This window comes from Rana temporaria, unplaced genomic scaffold (assembly GCF_905171775.1).
Source record: "Rana temporaria unplaced genomic scaffold, aRanTem1.1, whole genome shotgun sequence".
NCBI lineage: Eukaryota > Metazoa > Chordata > Amphibia > Anura > Ranidae > Rana > Rana temporaria.
In genome coordinates, this window is record NW_024404597.1 from 42501 (window position 1) to 64758 (window position 22258).

At 48.3% G+C, this 22258-nt stretch overlaps 1 protein-coding gene across 1 annotated transcript in view; it reads left to right on the plus strand.

Annotated features, from left to right (window-relative positions):
• Positions 1 to 16983, plus strand: part of PRMT3 (protein arginine methyltransferase 3) — a gene marked incomplete at its 3' end in the record, with an annotated part of 54560 nt that extends 37577 nt beyond the window's left edge. The window contains 3 exon segments of the mRNA XM_040334760.1: positions 1498 to 1619; positions 7903 to 8002; positions 16905 to 16983. Of these exon segments, the coding sequence (XP_040190694.1) occupies positions 1498 to 1619; positions 7903 to 8002; positions 16905 to 16983 (301 nt within the window).
• Between the last annotated feature and the right edge of the window lie 5275 nt (positions 16984 to 22258).

Here is a 22258-nt window from a genome sequence, read left to right on the forward strand (position 1 = left end):
TGGACAGCACAGGTGCTGAAACCTGATCTGACACTGCTTGTGCAGCACTGAGCATGTGCGAGATCTGCAAGGCTGAAATCCAGGAAGTCATACAGTCTGGCTTCATGATGCCCACACTTAAGATGGCCCCAGTCAATTTCTATTGTATAAAGTGTCTAAATGCTGTAACAACCTAACAAACGGACCTTAGTTTACAGACTAACTTTACTAGAATACATTAAGCTTGTGTATTACAGGGGTATTTATATTTAAAAAGTGAAATTGTGGCCGGAACTCCGCTTTAATAATAATAAAAAAAAAAAAAAAACAGTAAAGTTAGCCCAATTTTTTTGTATAATGTGAAAGATTATGTTTTCGCTGAGTAAATAGATACCAAACATGTAACACTTAAAAATTGCGCGCGTTCGTGGAATGGCGCCAAACCTTGATGCTTACAAATCTTCATAGGTGACGCTTTAAGATGTTTACAGGTTACATGTTTAGAGTTGCAGAGGAGAGATCTCCTAGATAGTGCTAGAATTATTGCTCTCACTCTAACGCTTATGGCGATATCTCACATGTGGTTTGAACGTCATTTGCATATGTGGGCGCAATGCACGTATGCGTACGAGCACGCGGGGACGGGGGTGCTTTAATTTTTTATTTTTTTTTTGTTTATTTTATTACCTTTTTTTTTTTTTACACTTTTCTAAACCACTTTTGAATGACAGTCACCAGCTCTCTGCTCAGGGAGTGCTGAGAACTGAGAGATCGGCGGGGTTTGATCGCTCGGTTCTTCATGTTAGAGCCGGCGGGGGACAGATGCAGCATAAGTATGATAATAAAAAATATTCCCATACTTCTATTTTAAAGGTGCCTGCACTACTTTGGTGTGACTTTTGATGCGACTTTGGTCCAGAGAATGCAACATTTGATCGAAGTCGCGCTCCGAAGTCGCGCTCCGAAGTCGCGCCCCGAAGTCGCGCCCCGAAGTCGCGCCCCGAAGTCGCGCCCCGAAGTCGCGCCCCGAAGTCGCGCTGTAAATCCTGCGATTAATAATGTGAATAGAGCCTGTGGAGTGCGGAAGGGTTGGATCCTCCGCTGGATCCCGCGGGGAGACTCGCCTCTCTGTGTGGCTTGGTGGCCAAGACAGGAAGTGATGAGAAATACAACATTTTGTGTTGTCACCAGAGCAGGAATAAAGAGGAAATCTTCCAATGGGGACACGGGTTCCGGTGACAACCGTCTGGGGGGGGGGGGGGGGATTCTTCTCACTTTGGGGAGATTTCCTTTTCATTTCCTGTTGCATCTCCAGGACAGGAAGTCGGGAATCTCATGAGCGGGGGGGAAGGAGACCTCAAATCCTGACGCGTTGCTAATGAAACCCAAAAATCAATACATTTTAGTGAGAATTCCGTCTTTTTGCCACAATTATTTCCTTTTAAAATGTATTCCAATTGTTCCTCATTGGCTCCAGAAGACGGATCGATCGGTAACATCGGATCGTTTCTGTTGCAGGTGGTCCTGGATGTCGGATGCGGCACGGGGATCCTATCCATGTTCGCGGCGAAGGCCGGCGCCAAGAAAGTGATCGGCGTGGACCAGTCGGAAATCCTCTACCAGGCCATGGACATTATCCGGTGGGTGATTGGTGAGAGGGTTCTTAGCCCCGCCTTTTCCTAAAAATGTAAAGTGTGTTTCAGGAACACGCATTGCCCAGCAGGCTCCACCCACTACAGAAAACTACAGGAGGGGGCGGAGACAACGCCATTCCTCCTGCACAAGGAGAGAGATCAGAGCTGGGGGTGGGGCCCAGCAGGCTCCACCCACTACAGAAAACTACAGGAGGGGGCGGAGACAAGGCCATTCCTCCTGCACAAGGAGAGAGATCAGAGCTGGGGGTGGGGCCCAGCAGGCTCCACCCACTACAGAAAACTACAGGAGGGGGGCGGAGACGAGGCCATTCCTCCTGCACAAGGAGAGAGATCAGAGCTGGGGGTGGGGCCCAGCAGGCTCCACCCACTACAGAAAACTACACCGCAGAGGTGATCAAATACCACCAATAGAAAGCTCTATTTGTGGGGAAAAAAGGATGCCAATTTTATTTGTGTACAACGTTGCGCGACTCAGTTAAAGCGACGCAGTGCTGAATCGTGAAAAATGGCCTGATCAGGAGTGGGGGGGGGGGGGGGGGGGGGGGGTAAAACGTTCTGGAGCTGAAGTGGTTAAAAAGAAAAAAAAGACTTCAGAAAGGGACAATAAATAGGGGACAGGGCGTGTCTATGGGGGGGCGGAGTCTGAGGGCTGATCTACTTAAGGGGGGGGGGTTTGCAACCTGGGGGCCCTCCAGCTGTTGCAGAACTACAAGTCCCATCATGCCTCTGGGAGTAATTGTAACTGCCAGCCTTCCAATGCCTCATGGGAAATGTAGTTCCACAACAGCTGGAGGGCCCCAGGGGTGAAGGGGTGAAAGGTCAGGGGCTCCAATGCAGAAATTTCCACTTTTTCAGCCTGATTTGAAGTTCCAGCTGGTGTGCTGACAATGGGAACTATTACAGACTATATCTCGGGGGGAAAGGAACTGGTAGTACTTTTCCAGGGTGAGCACATTGATGGATTGAATGGAGTTTTTCCTCTCCAGCGGATCTTCCTGCGCCATTGCGCGGTTGGTCGCCGGAGTCGGCCAGGTGTCCCGGGGTGACGCACACAAGGCAGCGCCTTATTGATTTGGGACGGGAGGCGGGAGCACAAAGATGGATTCTCCGCAGACGCACCTGGTTCTCAGCCTGACTCGGAACAGACCGCGGTCACGCTCCTCGCCTTCAGCTGAGCGAGCCGCAGCCTTTGCCCCGCCCCCTTCGCCAGGGTTCTGATCCCAGCATAGAAGCACGCCTCGGAAAAGCCACAAATAATGGAGACAGCTGATTGGACTCTGCGCCATCTGCTGCCCCCTTTCTTTTCCTCCCATTTTTTTTTCTGACGACAGCTTTTAAATCTTTATTTTTTTATTTTTTATACATTTATAAAAGTTCTCTTTTCCTCTCTCTTTTGTCTCGTCTCGTCCTGTCTCGTCTCGTCTCTCTCTGTCTCGTCTCGTCTCTCTCTGTCTCGTCTCGTCTCTCTCTGTCTCGTCTCGTCTCTCTCTGTCTCGTCTCGTCTCTCTCTGTCTCGTCTCTCTCTGTCTCGTCTCTCTCTGTCTCGTCTCTCTCTGTCTCGTCTCTCTCTGTCTCGTCTCTCTCTGTCTCGTCTCTCTCTGTCTCGTCTCTCTCTGTCTCGTCTCTCTCTGTCTCGTCTCTCTCTGTCTCTGTCTCGTCTCTCTCTGTCTCTGTCTCGTCTCTCTCTGTCTCGTCTCTCTCTGTCTCTGTCTCGTCTCGTCTCTCTCTGTCTCGTCTCGTCTCTCTCTGTCTCGTCTCTCTCTGTCTCGTCTCGTCTCTCTCTGTCTCGTCTCGTCTCTCTCTGTCTCGTCTCTCTCTGTCTCGTCTCTCTCTGTCTCGTCTCTCTCTGTCTCGTCTCTCTCTGTCTCGTCTCTCTCTGTCTCGTCTCTCTCTGTCTCGTCTCTCTCTCTGTCTCGTCTCTCTCTCTGTCTCGTCTCTCTCTCTCTCTGTCTCGTCTCTCTCTCTCTCTGTCTCGTCTCTCTCTCTCTCTGTCTCGTCTCTCTCTCTCTCTGTCTCGTCTCTCTCTCTCTCTGTCTCGTCTCTCTCTCTCTCTCTGTCTCGTCTCTCTCTCTCTCTGTCTCGTCTCTCTCTCTCTCTGTCTCGTCTCTCTCTCTCTCTGTCTCGTCTCTCTCTCTCTCTGTCTCGTCTCTCTCTCTGTCTCGTCTCTCTCTCGTCTCTCTCTCTGCCTCGTCTCTCTCTCTGCCTCGTGTCTCTCTCTCTCTCTCTCTCTCTCTCTCTCTCTCTCTCTCTCTCTCTCTCTCTCTCTCTCTCTGCCTCGTGTCTCTCTCTGTCTCTGTCTCGTCTCTCTCTCTCTGTCTCGTCTCTCTCTCTCTGTCTCGTCTCTCTCTCTCTGCCTCGTCTCTCTCTCTCTCTCTCTCTCTCTCTCTCTGTCTCGTCTCTCTCTCTCTCTCTCTCTCTGTCTCTTCTCTGTCTCTCTGTCTCGTCTGTGTCTCTCTGTCTCTGTGTCTCTTTCTCTGTGTCTCGTCTCTCTCTCGTCTCTCTGTCTCGTCTCTCTCTCTGTCTCGTCTCGTCTCTCTGTCTCGTCTCGTCTCTCTCGTCTCTCTCTGTCTCGTCTCGTCTCTCTCTGTCTCGTCTCTCTCTGTCTCGTCTCTCTCTGTCTCGTCTCTCTCTGTCTCGTCTCTCTCTGTCTCGTCTCTCTCTGTCTCGTCTCTCTCTGTCTCGTCTCTCTCTGTCTCGTCTCTCTCTGTCTCGTCTCTCTCTGTCTCTGTCTCTCTCTGTCTCTGTCTCTCTCTGTCTCTGTCTCTCTCTGTCTCTGTCTCTCTCTGTCTCGTCTCTCTCTGTCTCGTCTCTCTCTCTGTCTCGTCTCTCTCTCTCTCTCTCTCTCTGTCTCGTCTCTCTCTCTCTCTCTCTCTCTCTCTGCCTCGTCTCTCTCTCTCTCTCTCTCTGTCTCGTCTCTCTCTCTCTGCCTCGTCTCTCTCTCTCTGCCTCGTCTCTCTCTCTCTCTCTCTGTCTCGTCTCTCTCTCTCTCTCTCTGTCTCGTCTCTCTCTCTCTCTCTGTCTCGTCTCTCTCTCTCTGTCTCTTCTCTGTCTCTCTCTCTGTCTCGTCTCTCTCTCTGTCTCGTCTCTCTCTCTGTCTCGTCTCTCTCTCTGTCTCGTCTCTCTCTCTGTCTCGTCTCTCTCTCTGTCTCGTCTCTCTCTCTGTCTCGTCTCTCTCTCTGTCTCGTCTCTCTCTCTGTCTCGTCTCTCTCTCTGTCTCGTCTCTCTCTCTCTGTCTCGTCTCTCTCTCTGTCTCGTCTCTCTCTCTGTCTCGTCTCTCTCTCTCTGTCTCGTCTCTCTCTCTCTGTCTCGTCTCTCTGTCTCGTCTCTCTCTCTTTCTCTCTCTCTCTCTCTCCTCTCTCTCGTCTTGAAAACTCAAAAATAAGTGTAAATTTAAATAAAAATATATAAACAATTACTACCACAGCATTTTCTTCCCTAAAAAACAAACAAAAACAAAAACTTTTGGCCTCAGATCTTTATTGGCCATAATTAATAAATGTCCCTGGATTGTCCTCCTGTGTCTCTGACTGCCCCTCCCCCTCCACTGTTTCTGTACCCTTGAAAACGCAAAAATAAGTGTAAATATAAAATAAAAAAAGACCACCACAGTATTTTCTTCCCTATACATAAAACAAAAAGTTTTGGCGTCCAGAGCTTTATTGGCCATACTATTTTTATTTTTTATATTTAAATAATAATAATAAGAAAAAAAACACCACGGCGCTTTCTTCTTTTGGCCTCAGATCTTTAGTTTCCATAATAAATAAATGTCACTGGATTTCATTAAGAGAAATAATGAACCGTTCTTTATTATGATTGGTTGTTTCATTGATTTTTTTTTCTATTTTTTTTTTTTTTTTTTTTATGGTCCCCGGACAAAACGCGTTGGGGTCGGTTCAAGAGTTCAGGGCCGGAGATCTTTTTGTCACCTTTTTTTGTTTCTTTTTTTTTTTCAATTACGGCTATAATGAGATTGTCGGAGGGGAGGGGGGGGAGGGAGATAGCGAGGGAAGGACAGCGATAAGGAGCTGCACCTCGCCGTCGCCGGGCTGTGAATAATGATATCGCCGTCGGCAACGCCGGCTGTCACGCAGGAGGAGACGGATCCTCTTCAGCGGGAAAGGTGAACGATTTCATCTCCTCCGCAGGATTTGATACATTGAATCATTTTTGCTTATTTTTATGTTTTTTTTTATTATTTATTTTTTTCTTGCCGCCGTTCAGCTTCGCGGATTTCTGCTGAGTCGGCGCGGCTTTTTTCCGGCTTTCCGCATAATGTGGTGTAATGATTTTTATCGGGGGAAATTTTTTTTTGTGTGTGATTGATGCTGAATTCAGAATCCCGACCTTCTGATCGCCGCTTATTAAATATTCCCCCCCCTCCGGTCCTGCTCAGGGTTACAGGCTTCCTCTGGTATCACCGCACACTGTGAGCTTCTCACCATGTGCATTAGAAGCTGCAGCAAGTCAGAGCCCCGCCCTCATTTCCTGGCTGGAGGACATCCAGCATCATCTAGCTCTTTCCTCCCCAACCTGACTATACATGGACCGCCCCCTTTTCATTTATTGGACAGTGCTGTCAATCATGGAGGTTCGGCATCACATGTGAACGGGTCTGCGTGCAAACGGGACACTAAACACTCCAGACCGACACCCACACATCGAGCTATTTTCATATTTGCATAACTCCTCCCAAGAGCCAGCCCCCTGCCCTCCTCCTCCCTGCTGCAACCAGTGGGCGGGCTCTTGGGAGGAGCTATGCAAGTCCTGGAGGTTTGGCATCACATGTGAACTGACACCCACACATCGAGGCATTTTGGTATTTGCATAACTCCTCCCAAGAGCCAGCCCCCCTCCCTGATGTAAAGGGTGGGCGGGATCTTGGGAGGAGTTATGCAAATATCAAAATGCCTCGATGTGTGGGTGTCAGTCTGGACATATGTGATGCCGAACCTCCAGGATTGACATTTTAATATTTGCATAGCTCCTCCCAAGAGCCCGCCCACTGCCCTCCTCCCCGATGTAAGGAGTGGGCGGGCTCTTGGGAGGAGTTATGCAAATATCAAAATGCCTCGATGTGTGGGGGTGTCGGTCTGCACGCAGACCCGTTCACATGTGATGCCGAACCTCCAGGATTGGCATTTTATATATTTGCATAGCTCCTCCCAAGAGCCCGCCCACTGGTTGCAGCAGGGAGGAGGAGGGCAGTGGGCTGGCTCTTGGGAGTAGTTATGCAAATATGAAAATGTCTTGAGCGGTGGGTGTCGGTAGGAGACCGGGTGCTGTGATGTGTTCAGGAAGCTATGTACAGCCCCCCCGCTGGCCCCTCCCACCAGCCAATGATCTGCCTGCATTGCATAGATGAGCACAGAGACCCAGTGATGACATCATAAGGTATATCATGAAAAATGGAAAGGTTTTATTCGAACATGACATCATAATGTCGATGAGGGGGGAAGTAGGAAAAATATTAGCAGATTTAAGTCGCCCTGCTATTTCTTTGTGAGTAGGTGCCCTGGCATCAGTGGGCGTAAGCAATGCCCCATCATTGGTGTCAGTGGGAGGAATAGTGCCCCATCATTGGTATCATTGGGAGGAATAGTGACCCATCATTGGTGTCAGTGGGAGGAATAGTGCCCCATCATTGGTGTCAGTGGGAGGCAATAGTGTCCCATCATTGGTGTCAGTGGGAGGAATAGTGTCCCATCATTGGTGTCAGTGGGAGGAATAGTGTCCCATCATTGGTGTCAGTGGGAGGAATAGTGTCCCATCATTGGTGTCAGTGGGAGGAATAGTGTCCCATCATTGGTGTCAGTGGGAGGAATAGTGTCCCATCATTGGTGTCAGTGGGAGGAATAGTGTCCCATCATTGGTGTCAGTGGAAGGAATAGTGTCCCATCATTGGTGTCAGTGGGAGGAATAGTGTCCCATCATTGGTGTCAGTGGGAGGAATAGTGTCCCATCATTGGTGTCAGTGGGAGGAATAGTGTCCCATCATTGGTGTCAGTGGGAGGAATAGTGTCCCATCATTGGTGTCAGTGGGAGGAATAGTGTCCCATCATTGGTATCAGTGGGAGGAATAGTGCCCCATCATTGGTGTCAGTGGGAGGAATAGTGTCCCATCATTGGTGTCAGTGTATTGAACCCGCATACATTAAAATGTAATTAAAATCAATCTTGCCTTTCTTTTTTTTTGTCTTTTTTGTTGCATTTGATGAAAGTGAAGCTTTAGAAAATAAAGAAAATAAAACTCTTTTCCTTCTTTCAGGCTGAATAAGTTGGAAGATCGGATCTCGCTGATTAAAGGGCGGATTGAGGAAATTGATTTGCCGGTGGAGAAGGTGGATATCATTATTTCGGAATGGATGGTGAGTCTGCCTGCGCCGGGGAGCGGCGGCGTTATTCCCGCCGATACCCGAGATGAATATTCTTAGTGATAGGATGCCGGATTTAAAGGGGGGAATCGCAGGCGGGGTCGTTTTTGTATGGCTGTTGAACCCCATAGTGCCAGCATAGACTGTAGCCGTGTACAAAGCACACAGGGAGCTACACGAGTATCCTTAGAACCTTCTCTGATAATACAGTGGAACCTTGGTTTAAGAGTAACTTGGTTTGAGAGCGTTTTTTTTTATTTGCAAGCAACTTTTTTTTTTTTACTCGGTTTGCGAGTGTTGACTTGCAAGACGAGCAGAGTTCAAGCTAAATAGGCCTTCAGTACCTCATTTGTCCTGAGGTACGGGGGCGCAGGAGCCAAGAAAAGCCAAACATTGGCCTGCAGTACCTCATTTGGCTTGAGGTACGGGGGCGCAGGAGCCGAGCAGAGCCGAAAATAGGCCTGCAGTACCTCATTTGGCCTGAGGTACGGGGGCGCAGGAGCCGAGCAGAGACGATAATAGGCCTGCAGTACCTCGTTTGGCCTGAGGTACGGGGGCGCAGGAGGGCCCTCGTTTACCTCGTTTGGCCTCGTTTGACAAGCAGCTTGTCGCGCAGGAACCGAGGTAAGCCAAACATCGGCCTGCAGTACCTCATTTGGCCTGAGGTACGGGGGCGCAGGAGCCGAGAAAAGCCGAACATTGTCCTGCAGTACCTCATTTGGCCTGAGGTACGGGGGCGCAGGAGCCAAGAAAAGCCGAACATTGGCCTGCAGTACCTCATTTGGCCTGAGGTAAGGGGGCGCATGAACCGAGCTGAAGTGTCCTCGGTCTTTTCGGACATTTTTGGCGCAGGGGGGCCACCCCTCCCCCTAAGCATTGTTTGGCCCCCTGATCTACATTCAGGGGCACCGGACTATGGATTCCAATGGCGGGGGGTGTGGTTTTTTGAAGCATGTGATCAGAGCCAGAGGTTCCAACAGGCTTCAGAACAGGGTGGGCTTGGGGCGCAGAGCCCCGCGCCCTGATCCCAACCAGTTGTATGACACTACTGAATGAATATTCGCTATTCTGCCACATTCTTCTTCCAACCAATCAGATAGGCCCTATTGGCCAATGTATCCATTGGGGGAAGCTGACCCCCAATGGACAGGGTCTTACACTAGCCCCCCCCCCCCCCCCCCCCCCCCCCCGGCGTCATCCAAAACTAAGACAAAAAAGTTCTGGCTTTAGACCCCCGACCCGAGACTCCTTCCATAAATCACATTCGGACATCTGGGCTGATGTCGTCGTTTTTGTTCGATGCGTTTCTTCTCGGAGTTTTGAGGAGCGTCGTCCTTCTTCTTCCCCGCCAGCTCTGCTCCTTCGCAGACGGCTGTTTTGCATCGAGTGGCCGGGGACATTCATCTTCTTATCTCCCGAATATCTAAGTGGATATTGGTGTCAAGGTCTTAGCCGGATTTGCATTCTCCTTCGTGTTTTGCATAGTTCGTGGCTTCGCCTGTTGGATGCGGCGCGCGCGCTCTGCCGCGTGCAAAGTCCGGCGTCTTACGGAGGAACTCCAGGCCAATGAGAGCTGCTGTGCCTGCTATCCATTTCTGTCCATCCAGTCCTGGGATTTACACAGCTCTGCCACACAGCACAGCCCTGTCTGGTCGGGCAGGAGACCTGATTTTTGCACTTCAGTAACAAGTAACCCCTTTTACCACCACAGCCATATACTATAATGGATGGATGGGCGCAGCCTGGCACCTTTGCAGCCACTAGAATGCTTCTGCACACCTTCGTAAATGCCAGTCCCTCCACACAAAGAGCCCAGTCCCCCCACCACACAGTGCCCATGAGTGATGCATACCAGTGTTGCCAATCAGTGATGCCAACCAGTGCCCACCAGTGTTGCCATTCAGTGCCCTTCAGCGATGTCCACCAGTGATGCCCATCAGTGTTGTCCATCAGCGATGCCCGCCAGTGTTGCTATTCAGTGCCCTTCAGCAAAGCCCACCAGGTTTGCCAGTCAGTGCCCACCAGTGTTGCTATTCAGTGCCCATCAGTGATGCCCACGTGTTGCAAATCAGTGCCCATCAGTGTGTGTGTGTGTGGTGTGTGTGTGTGTGGTGTGTGTGTGTGGGGTGTCTGTGTGTGGGGTGTCTGTGTGTGGGGTGTCTGTGTGTGGGGTGTCTGTGTGTGGGGTGTCTGTGTGTGGGGTGTCTGTGTGTGGGGTGTCTGTGTGTGGGGTGTCTGTGTGTGGGGTGTGTGTGTGTGTGTGTGTGTGTGTGTGGGGGTGTTGGGTGTTGTGTGTGTGTGTTGTGTGTGTGTGGGGTGTTGTGTGTGGGGGGGGGGGTGGTGTGTGGTGTTGTGTGTGTTGGGGGGGGGGGTGTGTGTGTGTGTGTGGGGGGGGGGTGTGGTGTTTGTTTGTGGAGGGGGGGTTGTGTGTGTGGAGGGGGGTGTGTTGTGTGTGTGTGTGTGTGGGGGGGGGGGGGGGTTGGTGGTGTGTGCTGTACTCTTAATTTAGTGTATTTTGTTTTTTTAAATGACCTTTTGCATTGTACAAACCATTGCGCCAATTATCATGTGTTATTAAAAAAATGGGACTATCACTATTTTATTCTCCAGGGTCTCTGCTTTCAGAAAATACATCATGTTTTGTTTTTTGTTTTAACGAAACTTCAGACCTACAATAAATGAGTTTTTTTTCAAACGTGCGCAAAAAAAAACACAAAGAGGTTAAAGTGCCGCAAACTCCCGGAATCTGACAGACGAGTTTCCCGATTGTAGGCGTCGCCCGTTTCTTTAGGGACCGTTCCGCCACAATGTTGCGCTAAAAGGTTCGTTGAATTCCTCTTCGTTGGACTCCAGAAGAAGATTTTTTTTTTCGTTAATCCAGTCTTGCGGACTCCAATCACATCGTTTTGTAATTTGCGAGTCGCCGGCGTCTGCTTTGCAGTTTTCGCGTCCTGAGCCTCCATATTGTTAATGGCTGTTGCCGTGGTGACTTAATACTTTTTTTTTTATCCCCTCCCCCTCTCGTCGGTGGTTTTGCGCAGTTCTTGGATTTATGATGAAATTTGAGGCGCCGTTTTATCGTTCAACATCTGTCTGCTTGGAGTCGATCGGGTTTAACCCCTTCCTGCCGGGGGGGGGGGAGGGGACGCGGCGCAGCCTGCGACTCTCTCTCGGCGTCTTTAGGAGGAACGATCATAAAAAAATAATAATCTGGCGAGATTGATTTCATTTCAAAGTCGGCTTTCAAGAACGGTCTATTTCTATGGTTTTTTTTTTCTTTTGGATGGAATGGTCAAGGGGTTAGCACCTCTGTCTGATCTTTAACACTCCAGAAGGACGTTGCCGTCTTTGTTCTGGCATCCTCCAGAGTCACCGTCTACATCCTGGACTCAGATGCCGGATCAGAGGTGACACAATCCTGTAAGTACTGATGTCTGACACAGATCAGCCTTCTGCTGCAGCTTCTCACCTTGTGACTTGCTATAAGACAGCGATGGGGAATCTCGGCCCCCCAGATGTTTTGGAACCACATTTCCCATGATGCTCCACTACACTGCAGAGTGCAAGAGCATCATGGGAAATGCGGTTCCAAAACATCTCGGTGGGGCCAAGGTTCGCCATCGCTGCTATAACTACATTGCAGTCTACTCATTGGGGGGAGAAGAGACTGAGGAAATGCTTCCTCCTGCCTGCAGCAGACTGATGACCTCATTTCAGCCTAGGCAAAGTCACTGACTGAAGCTCAAGGAAGGATTTTTTTTTTAAATGGCAAAAGGTGGTATTTTTGGTAAAAGAAGCTTCCAGAAGGTAATTTTTTTTTCTCCCCTTCTTAAAGCGGAACTTCAGTCATTTGTTCATCTTTCCATCTTTTAAATCTTCTGCCCTTGTTGTTGTTTTAACTTTGGATAGTAAAACATTATTTTTTCCTGCCAGTAATTACCTTATACAGCCCACTTCCTGTTTCCTTATACAGCCCACTTCCTGTTTCCGTATACAGCCCACTTCCTGTTTCCTTATACAGCCCACTTCCTGTTTCCTTATACAGCCCACTTCCTGTTTCCTTATACAGCCCACTTCCTGTTTCCTTATACAGCCCACTTCCTGTTTCCTTATACAGCCCACTTCCCCGTTTCCTTATACAGCCCACTTCCCCGTTTCCTTATACAGCCCACTTCCCCGTTTCCTTATACAGCCCACTTCCCCGTTTCCTTATACAGCCCACTTCCCTGTTTCCTTATACAGCCCACTTCCCTGTTTCCTTATACAGCCCACTTCCCTGTTTCCTTATACAGCCCACTTCCCTGTTTCCTTATACAGCCCACTTCCTGTTTCCTTATACAGCCCACTTCCCTGTTTCCTTATACAGCCCACTTCCCTGTTTCCTTATACAGCCCACTTCCTGTTTTCATTATACAGCCCACTTCCCTGTTTCCTTATACAGCCCACTTCCTGTTTCCTTATACAGCCCACTTCCCTGTTTCCTTATACAGCCCACTTCCTGTTTCCTTATACAGCCCACTTCCTGTTTCCTTATACAGCCCTGTTTCCTTATACAGCCCACTTCCTGTTTCCTTATACAGCCCTGTTTCCTTATACAGCCCACTTCCTGTTTCCTTATACAGCCCTGTTTCCTTATACAGCCCACTTCCTGTTTCCTTATACAGCCCACTTCCCCGTTTCCTTATACAGCCCACTTCCTGTTTCCTTCTACAGCCCACTTCCTGTTTCCTTCTACAGCCCACTTCCTGTTTCCTTCTACAGCCCACTTAGCCGTTTCCTTATACAGCCCACTTCCCCGTTTCCTTATACAGCCCACTTCCCCGTTTCCTTATACAGCCCACTTCCCTGTTTCCTTATACAGCCCACTTCCCTGTTTCCTTATACAGCCCACTTCCTGTTTCCTTATACAGCCCACTTCCCTGTTTCCTTATACAGCCCACTTCCCTGTTTCCTTATACAGCCCACTTCCTGTTTTCATTATACAGCCCACTTCCCTGTTTCCTTATACAGCCCACTTCCTGTTTCCTTATACAGCCCACTTCCCTGTTTCCTTATACAGCCCACTTCCTGTTTCCTTATACAGCCCACTTCCTGTTTCCTTATACAGCCCTGTTTCCTTATACAGCCCACTTCCTGTTTCCTTATACAGCCCTGTTTCCTTATACAGCCCACTTCCTGTTTCCTTATACAGCCCTGTTTCCTTATACAGCCCACTTCCTGTTTCCTTATACAGCCCACTTCCCCGTTTCCTTATACAGCCCACTTCCTGTTTCCTTCTACAGCCCACTTCCTGTTTCCTTCTACAGCCCACTTCCTGTTTCCTTCTACAGCCCACTTAGCCGTTTCCTTATACAGCCCACTTCCCCGTTTCCTTATACAGCCCACTTCCCCGTTTCCTTATACAGCCCACTTCCCCGTTTCCTTATACAGCCCACTTCCCCGTTTCCTTATACAGCCCACTTCCCTGTTTCCTTATACAGCCCTGTTTCCTTATACAGCCCTGTTTCCTTATACAGCCCTGTTTCCTTATACAGCCCTGTTTCCTTATACAGCCCTGTTTCCTTATACAGCCCTGTTTCCTTATACAGCCCTGTTTCCTTATACAGCCCTGTTTCCTTATACAGCCCACTTCCTGTTTCCTTATACAGCCCACTTCCTGTTTCCTTATACAGCCCACTTCCTGTTTCCTTATACAGCCCACTTCCTGTTTCCTTATACAGCCCACTTCCTGTTTCTTTATACAGCCCACTTCCTGTTTCCTTATACAGCCCACTTCCTGTTTCCTTATACAGCCCACTTCCTGTTTCCTTATACAGCCCACTTCCTGTTTCCTTATACAGCCCACTTCCTGTTTCCTTATACAGCCCACTTCCTGTTTCCTTATACAGCCCACTTCCTGTTTCCTTATACAGCCCACTTCCTGTTTCCTTATACAGCCCACTTCCTGTTTCCTTATACAGCCCACTTCCCTGTTTCCTTATACAGCCCACTTCCCTGTTTCCTTATACAGCCCACTTCCCTGTTTCCTTATACAGCCCACTTCCCTGTTTCCTTATACAGCCCACTTCCCTGTTTCCTTATACAGCCCACTTCCTGTTTCCTGTCTGGTCATTAGCCTAGGCTTAGGACATCATGCACAGCTCCATCTCTCTCACTCTCCTGAGAGTTTGCCAGGAAGGGAGGGGGGGTGAGTCATAAGAGGGCCAATGAGAGCTGCAGAGCTGGAGGTGTGCCTCCTGAGTAAATCCAGGAAGTGGAACAGGCAGCAGCTTCAGCTGCCCACAGTTAAAATGGCTGCAGGCAGACTCGGCGGAGGGAGATTTCTGCAGCATATTTGGAGAGTACAGAATCACAGTATATATAAAATAATATGCAAAGTGGTTGGGAGGGAAGCTTCAGAATGGCAAAGCTGTTTTTATTAGAAATGATGTGAGCGGACTGCAGTTCCTCTTTAATATTCCCGTCACACGCGTCCCATTCCATTCCCACTAATTACCTCTGATCGAATGACGGCAAAAAACAAAACCCATTGCGCTTTTTAATCGGCGGTGGAACGACGCCCTAAAAGGATTGTGGGAAAGGTGTCGGGTATAATGGCGTTCGTTCTCCAGACGGGGCCCCCTACAGGTGGGTCAGCGGCCTGTGAAATTGCCTCGTAAATGGCTTTCTTGGAAAGATCGGCGCGGTTTGGTGCCGCACGTGTCGGCTGGCTCGGGTTCAGCACCGAGTGACTTCTATGGAGGACATAAAGTGAAATCACATTTCTGTTGGGGGGGGGGGAGGGGAAAAAATAAAATCTTTTTATCCAGGTCCGCTGTATACAATGTAATACAAACTGGAGGATTCTTACCTGCTTGTGTTCTGTAGCTCCTGAGAACAGACCCTCATTCGTGACTCAATGACTGGGACGTGTTCTGTCTTTTGTATAGTCACATGATCGATTTTTATACTCACCCCCAGAGTCCGTCTACACGTGTAGAAGTGTGTCCCCTCTCCCCGAAGTCTCTGACCATCTCTTGTATCATGTCTGCAGTCTCTGACCATCTCATGTATCATGTCTGCAGTCTCTGACCGTCTCTTGTATCAGGTCTGCAGTCTCTGACCGTCTCCTGTATCATGTCTGCAGTCTCTGACCGTCTCCTGTATCATGTCTGCAGTCTCTGACCGTCTCTTGTATCATGTCTGCAGTCTCTGACCGTCTCTTGTATCATGTCTGCAGTCTCTGACCGTCTCTTGTATCATGTCTGCAGTCTCTGACCATCTCCTGTATCATGTCTGCAGTCTCTGACCGTCTCCTGTATCATGTCTGCAGTCTCTGACCGTCTCTTGTATCATGTCTGCAGTCTCTGACCGTCTCTTGTATCATGTCTGCAGTCTCTGACCGTCTCCTGTATCATGTCTGCAGTCTCTGACCGTCTCCTGTATCATGTCTGCAGTCTCTGACCGTCTCCTGTATCATGTCTGCAGTCTCTGACCGTCTCCTGTATCATGTCTGCAGTCTCTGACCATCTCTTGTATCATGTCTGCAGTCTCTGACCATCTCCTGTATCATGTCTGCAGTCTCTGACCGTCTCCTGTATCATGTCTGCAGTCTCTGACCGTCTCTTGTATCATGTCTGCAGTCTCTGACCGTCTCTTGTATCATGTCTGCAGTCTCTGACCGTCTCTTGTATCATGTCTGCAGTCTCTGACCATCTCCTGTATCATGTCTGCAGTCTCTGACCGTCTCCTGTATCATGTCTGCAGTCTCTGACCGTCTCTTGTATCATGTCTGCAGTCTCTGACCGTCTCTTGTATCATGTCTGCAGTCTCTGACCGTCTCCTGTATCATGTCTGCAGTCTCTGACCGTCTCCTGTATCATGTCTGCAGTCTCTGACCGTCTCCTGTATCATGTCTGCAGTCTCTGACCGTCTCCTGTATCATGTCTGCAGTCTCTGACCATCTCTTGTATCATGTCTGCAGTCTCTGACCATCTCCTGTATCATGTCTGCAGTCTCTAACTATCTCTTGTAGCGTGTCTCCAGTCTCTGACCATCCCTTGTATCGTGTCTCCAGTCTCTGACCGTCTCCTATATCATGTCTGCAGTCTCTGACCGTCTCCTATATCATGTCTGCAGTCTCTGACCGTCTCCTGTATCATGTCTGCAGTCTCTGACCGTCTCCTGTATCATGTATGCAGTCTCTGACCATCCCTTGTATCATGTCTACAGTCTCTGACCGTCTCCTGTATCGTGTCTGCAGTCTCTGACCGTCTCCTGTATCGTGTCTGCAGTCTCTGACCGTCTCCTGTATCGTGTCTGCAGTCTCTGACCGTCTCTTGTATCATGTCTGCAGTCTCTGACCTTCTCCTGTATCATGTCTGCAGTCTCTGACCGTCTCCTGTATCATGTCTGCAGTCTCTGACCGCCTCCTGTATCATGTCTCCAGTCTCTGACCGCCTCCTGTATCATGTCTCCAGTCTCTGACCATCTCCTGTATCATGTCTGCAGTCTCTGACCATCTCCTGTATCATGTCTGCAGTCTCTGACCGTCTCCTGTATCGTGTCTGCAGTCTCTGACCGTCTCCTGTATCGTGTCTGCAGTCTCTGACCGTCTCCTGTATCATGTCTGCAGTCTCTGACCGTCTCCTGTATCATGTCTGCAGTCTCTGACCGTCTCCTGTATCATGTCTGCAGTCTCTGACCGTCTCCTGTATCATGTCTGCAGTCTCTGACCGTCTCTTGTATCATGTCTGATGACAGGTCCACTTTATAACGGGTGACGTGTAAAGATGGCGGTGCAGACAGGTGATGGCGGGCGGCGGCGGCGGGGCTCATCGCTCATCATGGCGTCTCGCAGCGCTCTCATTAATGGAAGTCACCTTGCGCTCTAACCAGGTTGTGTTTCCTCCCGCAGGGCTACTTCCTCCTGTTCGAGTCCATGCTGGATTCCGTTATTTATGCCAGAGACAAGTTCCTGGCGCCCGGCGGATCAGGTTCGTATGGAAATTTCCACCCACACAACATTGCGGGGGGGGGGGGGGGGGCGTCGTGAACCCTCCGCTGTCGTTCCGCATGGCTGGGCTCCTCCCCCCCCCCCCCCGCGCTCTACAGATGAGCGATGGCGCCATTAGCACTCGCTCACGGCCGACCTTCTTCTTTTTTTTAAATCGCAGAATTAAATGTGTTGTTTAAATTCAGGAGAGAAACCCTCCGGCTCGGGGAAACTTTCCGTCTTCAACTTATGGAGGAGAAAGATTTATTCACATCGGTCACCAGAGGAGCTTGCACTCTAATGTCCCCCCCCACATTTATATATCTCTGACATATACCGCAGTGCAGTACAGAGAACACCGAGCCAGTCACATCAGTCTCTGTACAGAGGAGCTTACACTCTAATGTCCCCCCCCCCCCCCCCCCCACAGTCACACACTATTATTATACATTTATATAGCTCTGACATATACCGCAGTGCTGTACAGAGAACACTGAGCCAGTCACATCAGTCTCTGTACAGAAGAGCTTACACTCTAATGTCCCCTCCCCCACACTCACACACTATTATTATTCTACATTATTATAGCTCTGACATATACTGTAGTGCAGTACAGAGGACACTGAGCTCCTCTGGTACAGAGACTGATGTGATTGGCTCAGTGATCTTTGTACAGCGCTGCGGTATATGTCAGAGATATATAAATGTATAATATTAGTGTGTGAGTGTGGGGGGACATTAAAGTGTAAGCTCCTCTGGTGCAGAGACCGATGTGATCAACTTAGGGCCCTTTCACCCTGGTACGTTTTTGCCGCGTTTTTGCAGTAAAAATAGCGCTATTAAAACGCTCCCCATGCCCCCTCCATTGAAATGAATTAAAAACTGCGGTAAAAACGGAGCGTTAAAATCGCGGTAAAACATTGCGATTTTACCGCGATTTTTGCCGCGATTTTACCGCGTTTTTAATTCATTTCAATGGAGAGGGGCATGGGGAGCGTTTTAATAGCGCTATTTTTACCGCGAAAACGCGGCAAAAACGCACCAGGGTGAAAGGGCCCTTACACTCTAATGTACCCCCTGCAGTCACACACTATTATAGCTCTGACATATACCGCAGCGCTGTACAGAGAACACAGAGCTCCTTTGGTACAGAGGCCGATGTGACCAAATCAAGTGTCCTTTGTACAGCACTGCGGTATATGTCAGAGCTATAATAATGTAAAATGGTATGGGACTGTGGGGGTTCATTAGAGTGTAAGCTCCTCTGGTGCAGAGACTGATGTGACTGGCTCAGTGTTCTCTGTACAGCTCTGCGGTATATGTCAGAGCTATACACATGTATAATAGAAATACTGTGCGATTTCAGGGGGACATTAGAGTGTAAGCTCTTCTGGTGCGGAGACTGATGTGGCTGTGTGTTGAGTTATTTTGAGGGGACAGTAAAGTTACACCGTTATACAAGCTGTACACTCACTCCACAACATTGTATGTACAAAGTGTAATTTCTTCAGTGTTGTCACATGAAAAGATTTACCAAAATGTGAGGGGTGTACTTACTTTTGTGAGATACTGTATTAAGCAGCAAGTGAACATGTTGTCCTTGAAGTTGATGTGTGTTGACAGCAGAAAAAAAAATGGGCAAGTGTTAAGGTTTGATGGATTTTGACATTGTAACGAGTAGACTTGTGGGATGTTCCCCCCGGGTCTGCAGAGGGGTCAAGACTGACCAATCGTGGTTCAAGGAAGGGAAACTGGCCCAGCTCATTGATGGAGGCGGGGGGGGGGGGAGTGGCCCTTCCCTCCCCACATACTTGTTTTGTAATTATTTATTTAATTTATTTTTCTATTTATTTTATGTATTTTATTCATTTATTATTTTTCCATATTTTTTATTTTATTTTTTGTTTTGTATTTAATAGTTTTTACTAATTTCATTATTTTAGTTCTTTTATTAAAAAAAAATAATTTTATTTGTTTTTATTCTTTGTTAATTTTAATTCTATTTATTTGCTTTTTGTATTTATTTTATTCTATATTAAGTTTGTATTTTATTATTTGATTTTATTTGTGTACTTTATTAATTTTATTATATTACAGCCTTTTTTTTTTTTTTTTTGTAGTTATTTTATTAATTTGCATTTTTGTATTTATTTCATTATTTTTCCATTTTATTATTCTATTTTTTATTTGTTTCATTCATTTTCATACCTTTTTGTGTTTACTTGAATAGGTGTATAGTGTCCCACACTCTCTGCCTAAATACCCAAGTGTGTAGTTTGAAGTGGGGGGGGGGGGGGGTAGTGGCTCCAATCAGTTAGAATTGTGTTCCCACAACCCCAAATGCAAATGATGTAGATAATATTTATCAATATTTATCTGCATCATATACACTTTGTACTTATTTTTTTTTTTATTATTGTATTTTATTTGTATATAATTTGTACTTTTTTTTTTTTATAATTATTTTTATTTTTTATTCATTTGAATACTTTTTTATTTGTTATTCATTTGAATACTTTTTTATTTGTTATTCATTTGAATACTTTTTTTTATTTTTTTATTTATTCATTCTTTTTTTTGCTCTTCTTCTTTTTTTTTGTATATAATTTGTACTTTTTTTTTGTTATTATTTTTATTTGTTATTCATTTGAATACTTTTAGTGTTTATTTTATTTATTCATTCTTTTTTTTTTTGCTCTTCTTCTTTATTTGTATAGAATTTGTACTTTTTTTTGTTATTTTATTATTTTTATTTGTTTTACTCATTTAAATATTTTATGTTGTGTTTTTTTTTTCTTGTTTTTATTTTATTTGTATATAATTTGTACTTTATTTTTTATTTTGTGCGGTTTTATTCTTTTGTTTGTATTTATTTTATTTATTATTTTTCGTTATTTTATTTTTTATTTCTACTCATCTTTTTTTTTTTTTTTTTTTTTTTATTCTTTTAACCTATACTAATTTTATTTGTATGCTTTGTAGAGAATCCCGCACACTTTGCCTCTATCCCATCGGCGGGGGGGGGGGGGGGGCGTTCTATGTTCACACGTGCAGAGCCGCTTGTCCTGTGGCCCTATTTATTTTATTTCTATTTTATTTTTTATTCCCCGTTTTATTTCCCCCCCCCCCCATGTTTTTTTTTTTTTTTTTCGTTTTTGTTCCTCGGCTCCCTCACACATCAGATTTTGCGGGGATTGGCGGCGGGGGGGCTTGGCTGTGTTTCGTTTAATGCTGACACGTCTCAATGCAGTCCTCTCTCCCGGCCCCTCAGCCCGGCTCCGGAGTCTATTGTAGCGTGACGCACTGCGTTGCTTTAATGACTTTTCATTGCCACGCGTTCATCACCGCAGCGCCATTGTGCCGTAATGTGCTTCCAGGCCGCCGCCGAAAACAAAAGGCAGCGCCCCGCGATAATGCGAAGAATTCAATTACACCCTCCGACGTTACAAGCTTCGTAATTGTTCATTTCCCTCCTCGTCTCTGTCGCACGTGCGGGGGAGCGTCTCCGAGCGCCGCGCGTGCTGCCGTTTGGGGATTTTGTAACGTGCCCCGGGATCAAACCCCACTGAGAATTTTTTTTCTATTTTTATTATATCTCTGGGATGTAAGGGGTGTATTCATATTTATAATGCAGCAACGCAGTGACTGTGACTTTCCCCAATCTTTCGCCGCAGGTAAAACTTTCTGCTGCACGCGTTTCTAAATTGTCATGATTGATTCACCTGCCGTGAATAAAAAATAAATAATAATATGAATATGTCCCTTTAGCATTTCCAGTGACTTTGCTCAAGCTGAGGCGATGTTATCAGTCTGCTGCAGGCAGGAGGAAGCATTTCCCTCAGTCTCCTCTCACCCAGTGATCAGTCTGCAACATTGTCACAAGGTGGGAGGCTGCAGCAGGGGGGCTGTCCTCTTGAGCTCTAGTTCAGTGACTTTAGCAGTGCCCCCCCCCCCCAATCTCCCACAGTGCCACCCAGCCCCCACGGTATTACCCCCCCCCCCAACCTGCAGCAGAGCCTTTAGGCCACCGCCGTGCCCCACAACCTTCATTAGTGTGCCGCAGTGGCCCCCAACCTCCCATAGTGCCAACTAGTGCCCCCCCGGTATTGCCCCCAACCCGCTGCAGAGCCTTTAGCCCCTCATTGTGCCCTCAACCGTGTCCCACGGTAGCCCCCCGGCAGTACCCCACAACCTGCTGCAGAGCCTTTAGGCCCCCATCGTGTCCCACAACCTTCATTAGTGTGCCATAGTGGCCCCCAACCCCTCCCCGGCATTGCCCCCCAACCCGCTGCAGAGTTTTTAGCCCCTCATTGTGCCCTCAACCGTGTCCCACGGTAGCCCCCAACCTCCCACGGTGCCACGCAGCCCCCCGGCAGTACCCCACAACCTGCTGCAGAGCCTTTAGGCCCCCATCGTGCCCCACAACCTTCATTAGTGTGCCATAGTGGCCCCCAACCTCCCACAGTGGCACCCAGCCCCTCCCTGGCATTGCCCCCCAACCCGCCTTCAGAGCCCTTAGCTCCTCATTGTGCCCTCAACCTCCAACAGTGTCCCACAGTGGCTCCCAACCTCCCACAGTGCCACCCAGCATCCCCCCCACCCCAACCTGCTGCAGAGCCTTTAACCCCCCCCCCCCAATGTGCCCTCAACCTCCATCAGTGTCAGATAGTGCCACCCTTCTTCCCAAAGTGCCATTGGAAGTGCCCCAAAGACTGTTGCAGAGCCCTCCGCTCCCCATTGTGCCACCCATCTCCACCCACGGCCCCCTTAAAGCCCCTGAAAGTCCTCCACAGACAGACTGTTACAGAGTCATCAGCCCCACATTGTGCCACCCACGTTCAATAAACTCCCCCAAAGCCCCTGGATGTGCCCCACAGCCTGTTGCAGAGACTTTAGCCCCACATTGTGCCCTTAATCTCCAACAGTGTCACCCAGTCCCTGGCAGTGCCCTCAACCTGCTGCAAAGCCTTTAGCCCCTCATTGTGCCCTCAACCTCCTTCAGTGTGCCTCCCACAGTGCCACACAAGCCCCCAGTTAGTTCCCCCCCAACTTGCTGCACAGCCTTTAGCCCCTCTTTGTGCCCTCAACCTCCATCAGTGTCCCACAGTGCCACCCATCCTCTCACAGTGCCACACAGCCCCCAGTAGTGCCCCCCCGACTTGCTGCACAGCCTTTAGCCCCTCTTTGTGCCCTCAACCTCCATCAGTGTCCCACAGTGCCACCCATCCTCCCACAGTGCCCCCCCCCCCCCGAAGCCCCTGGAAGTGCCCCATAGA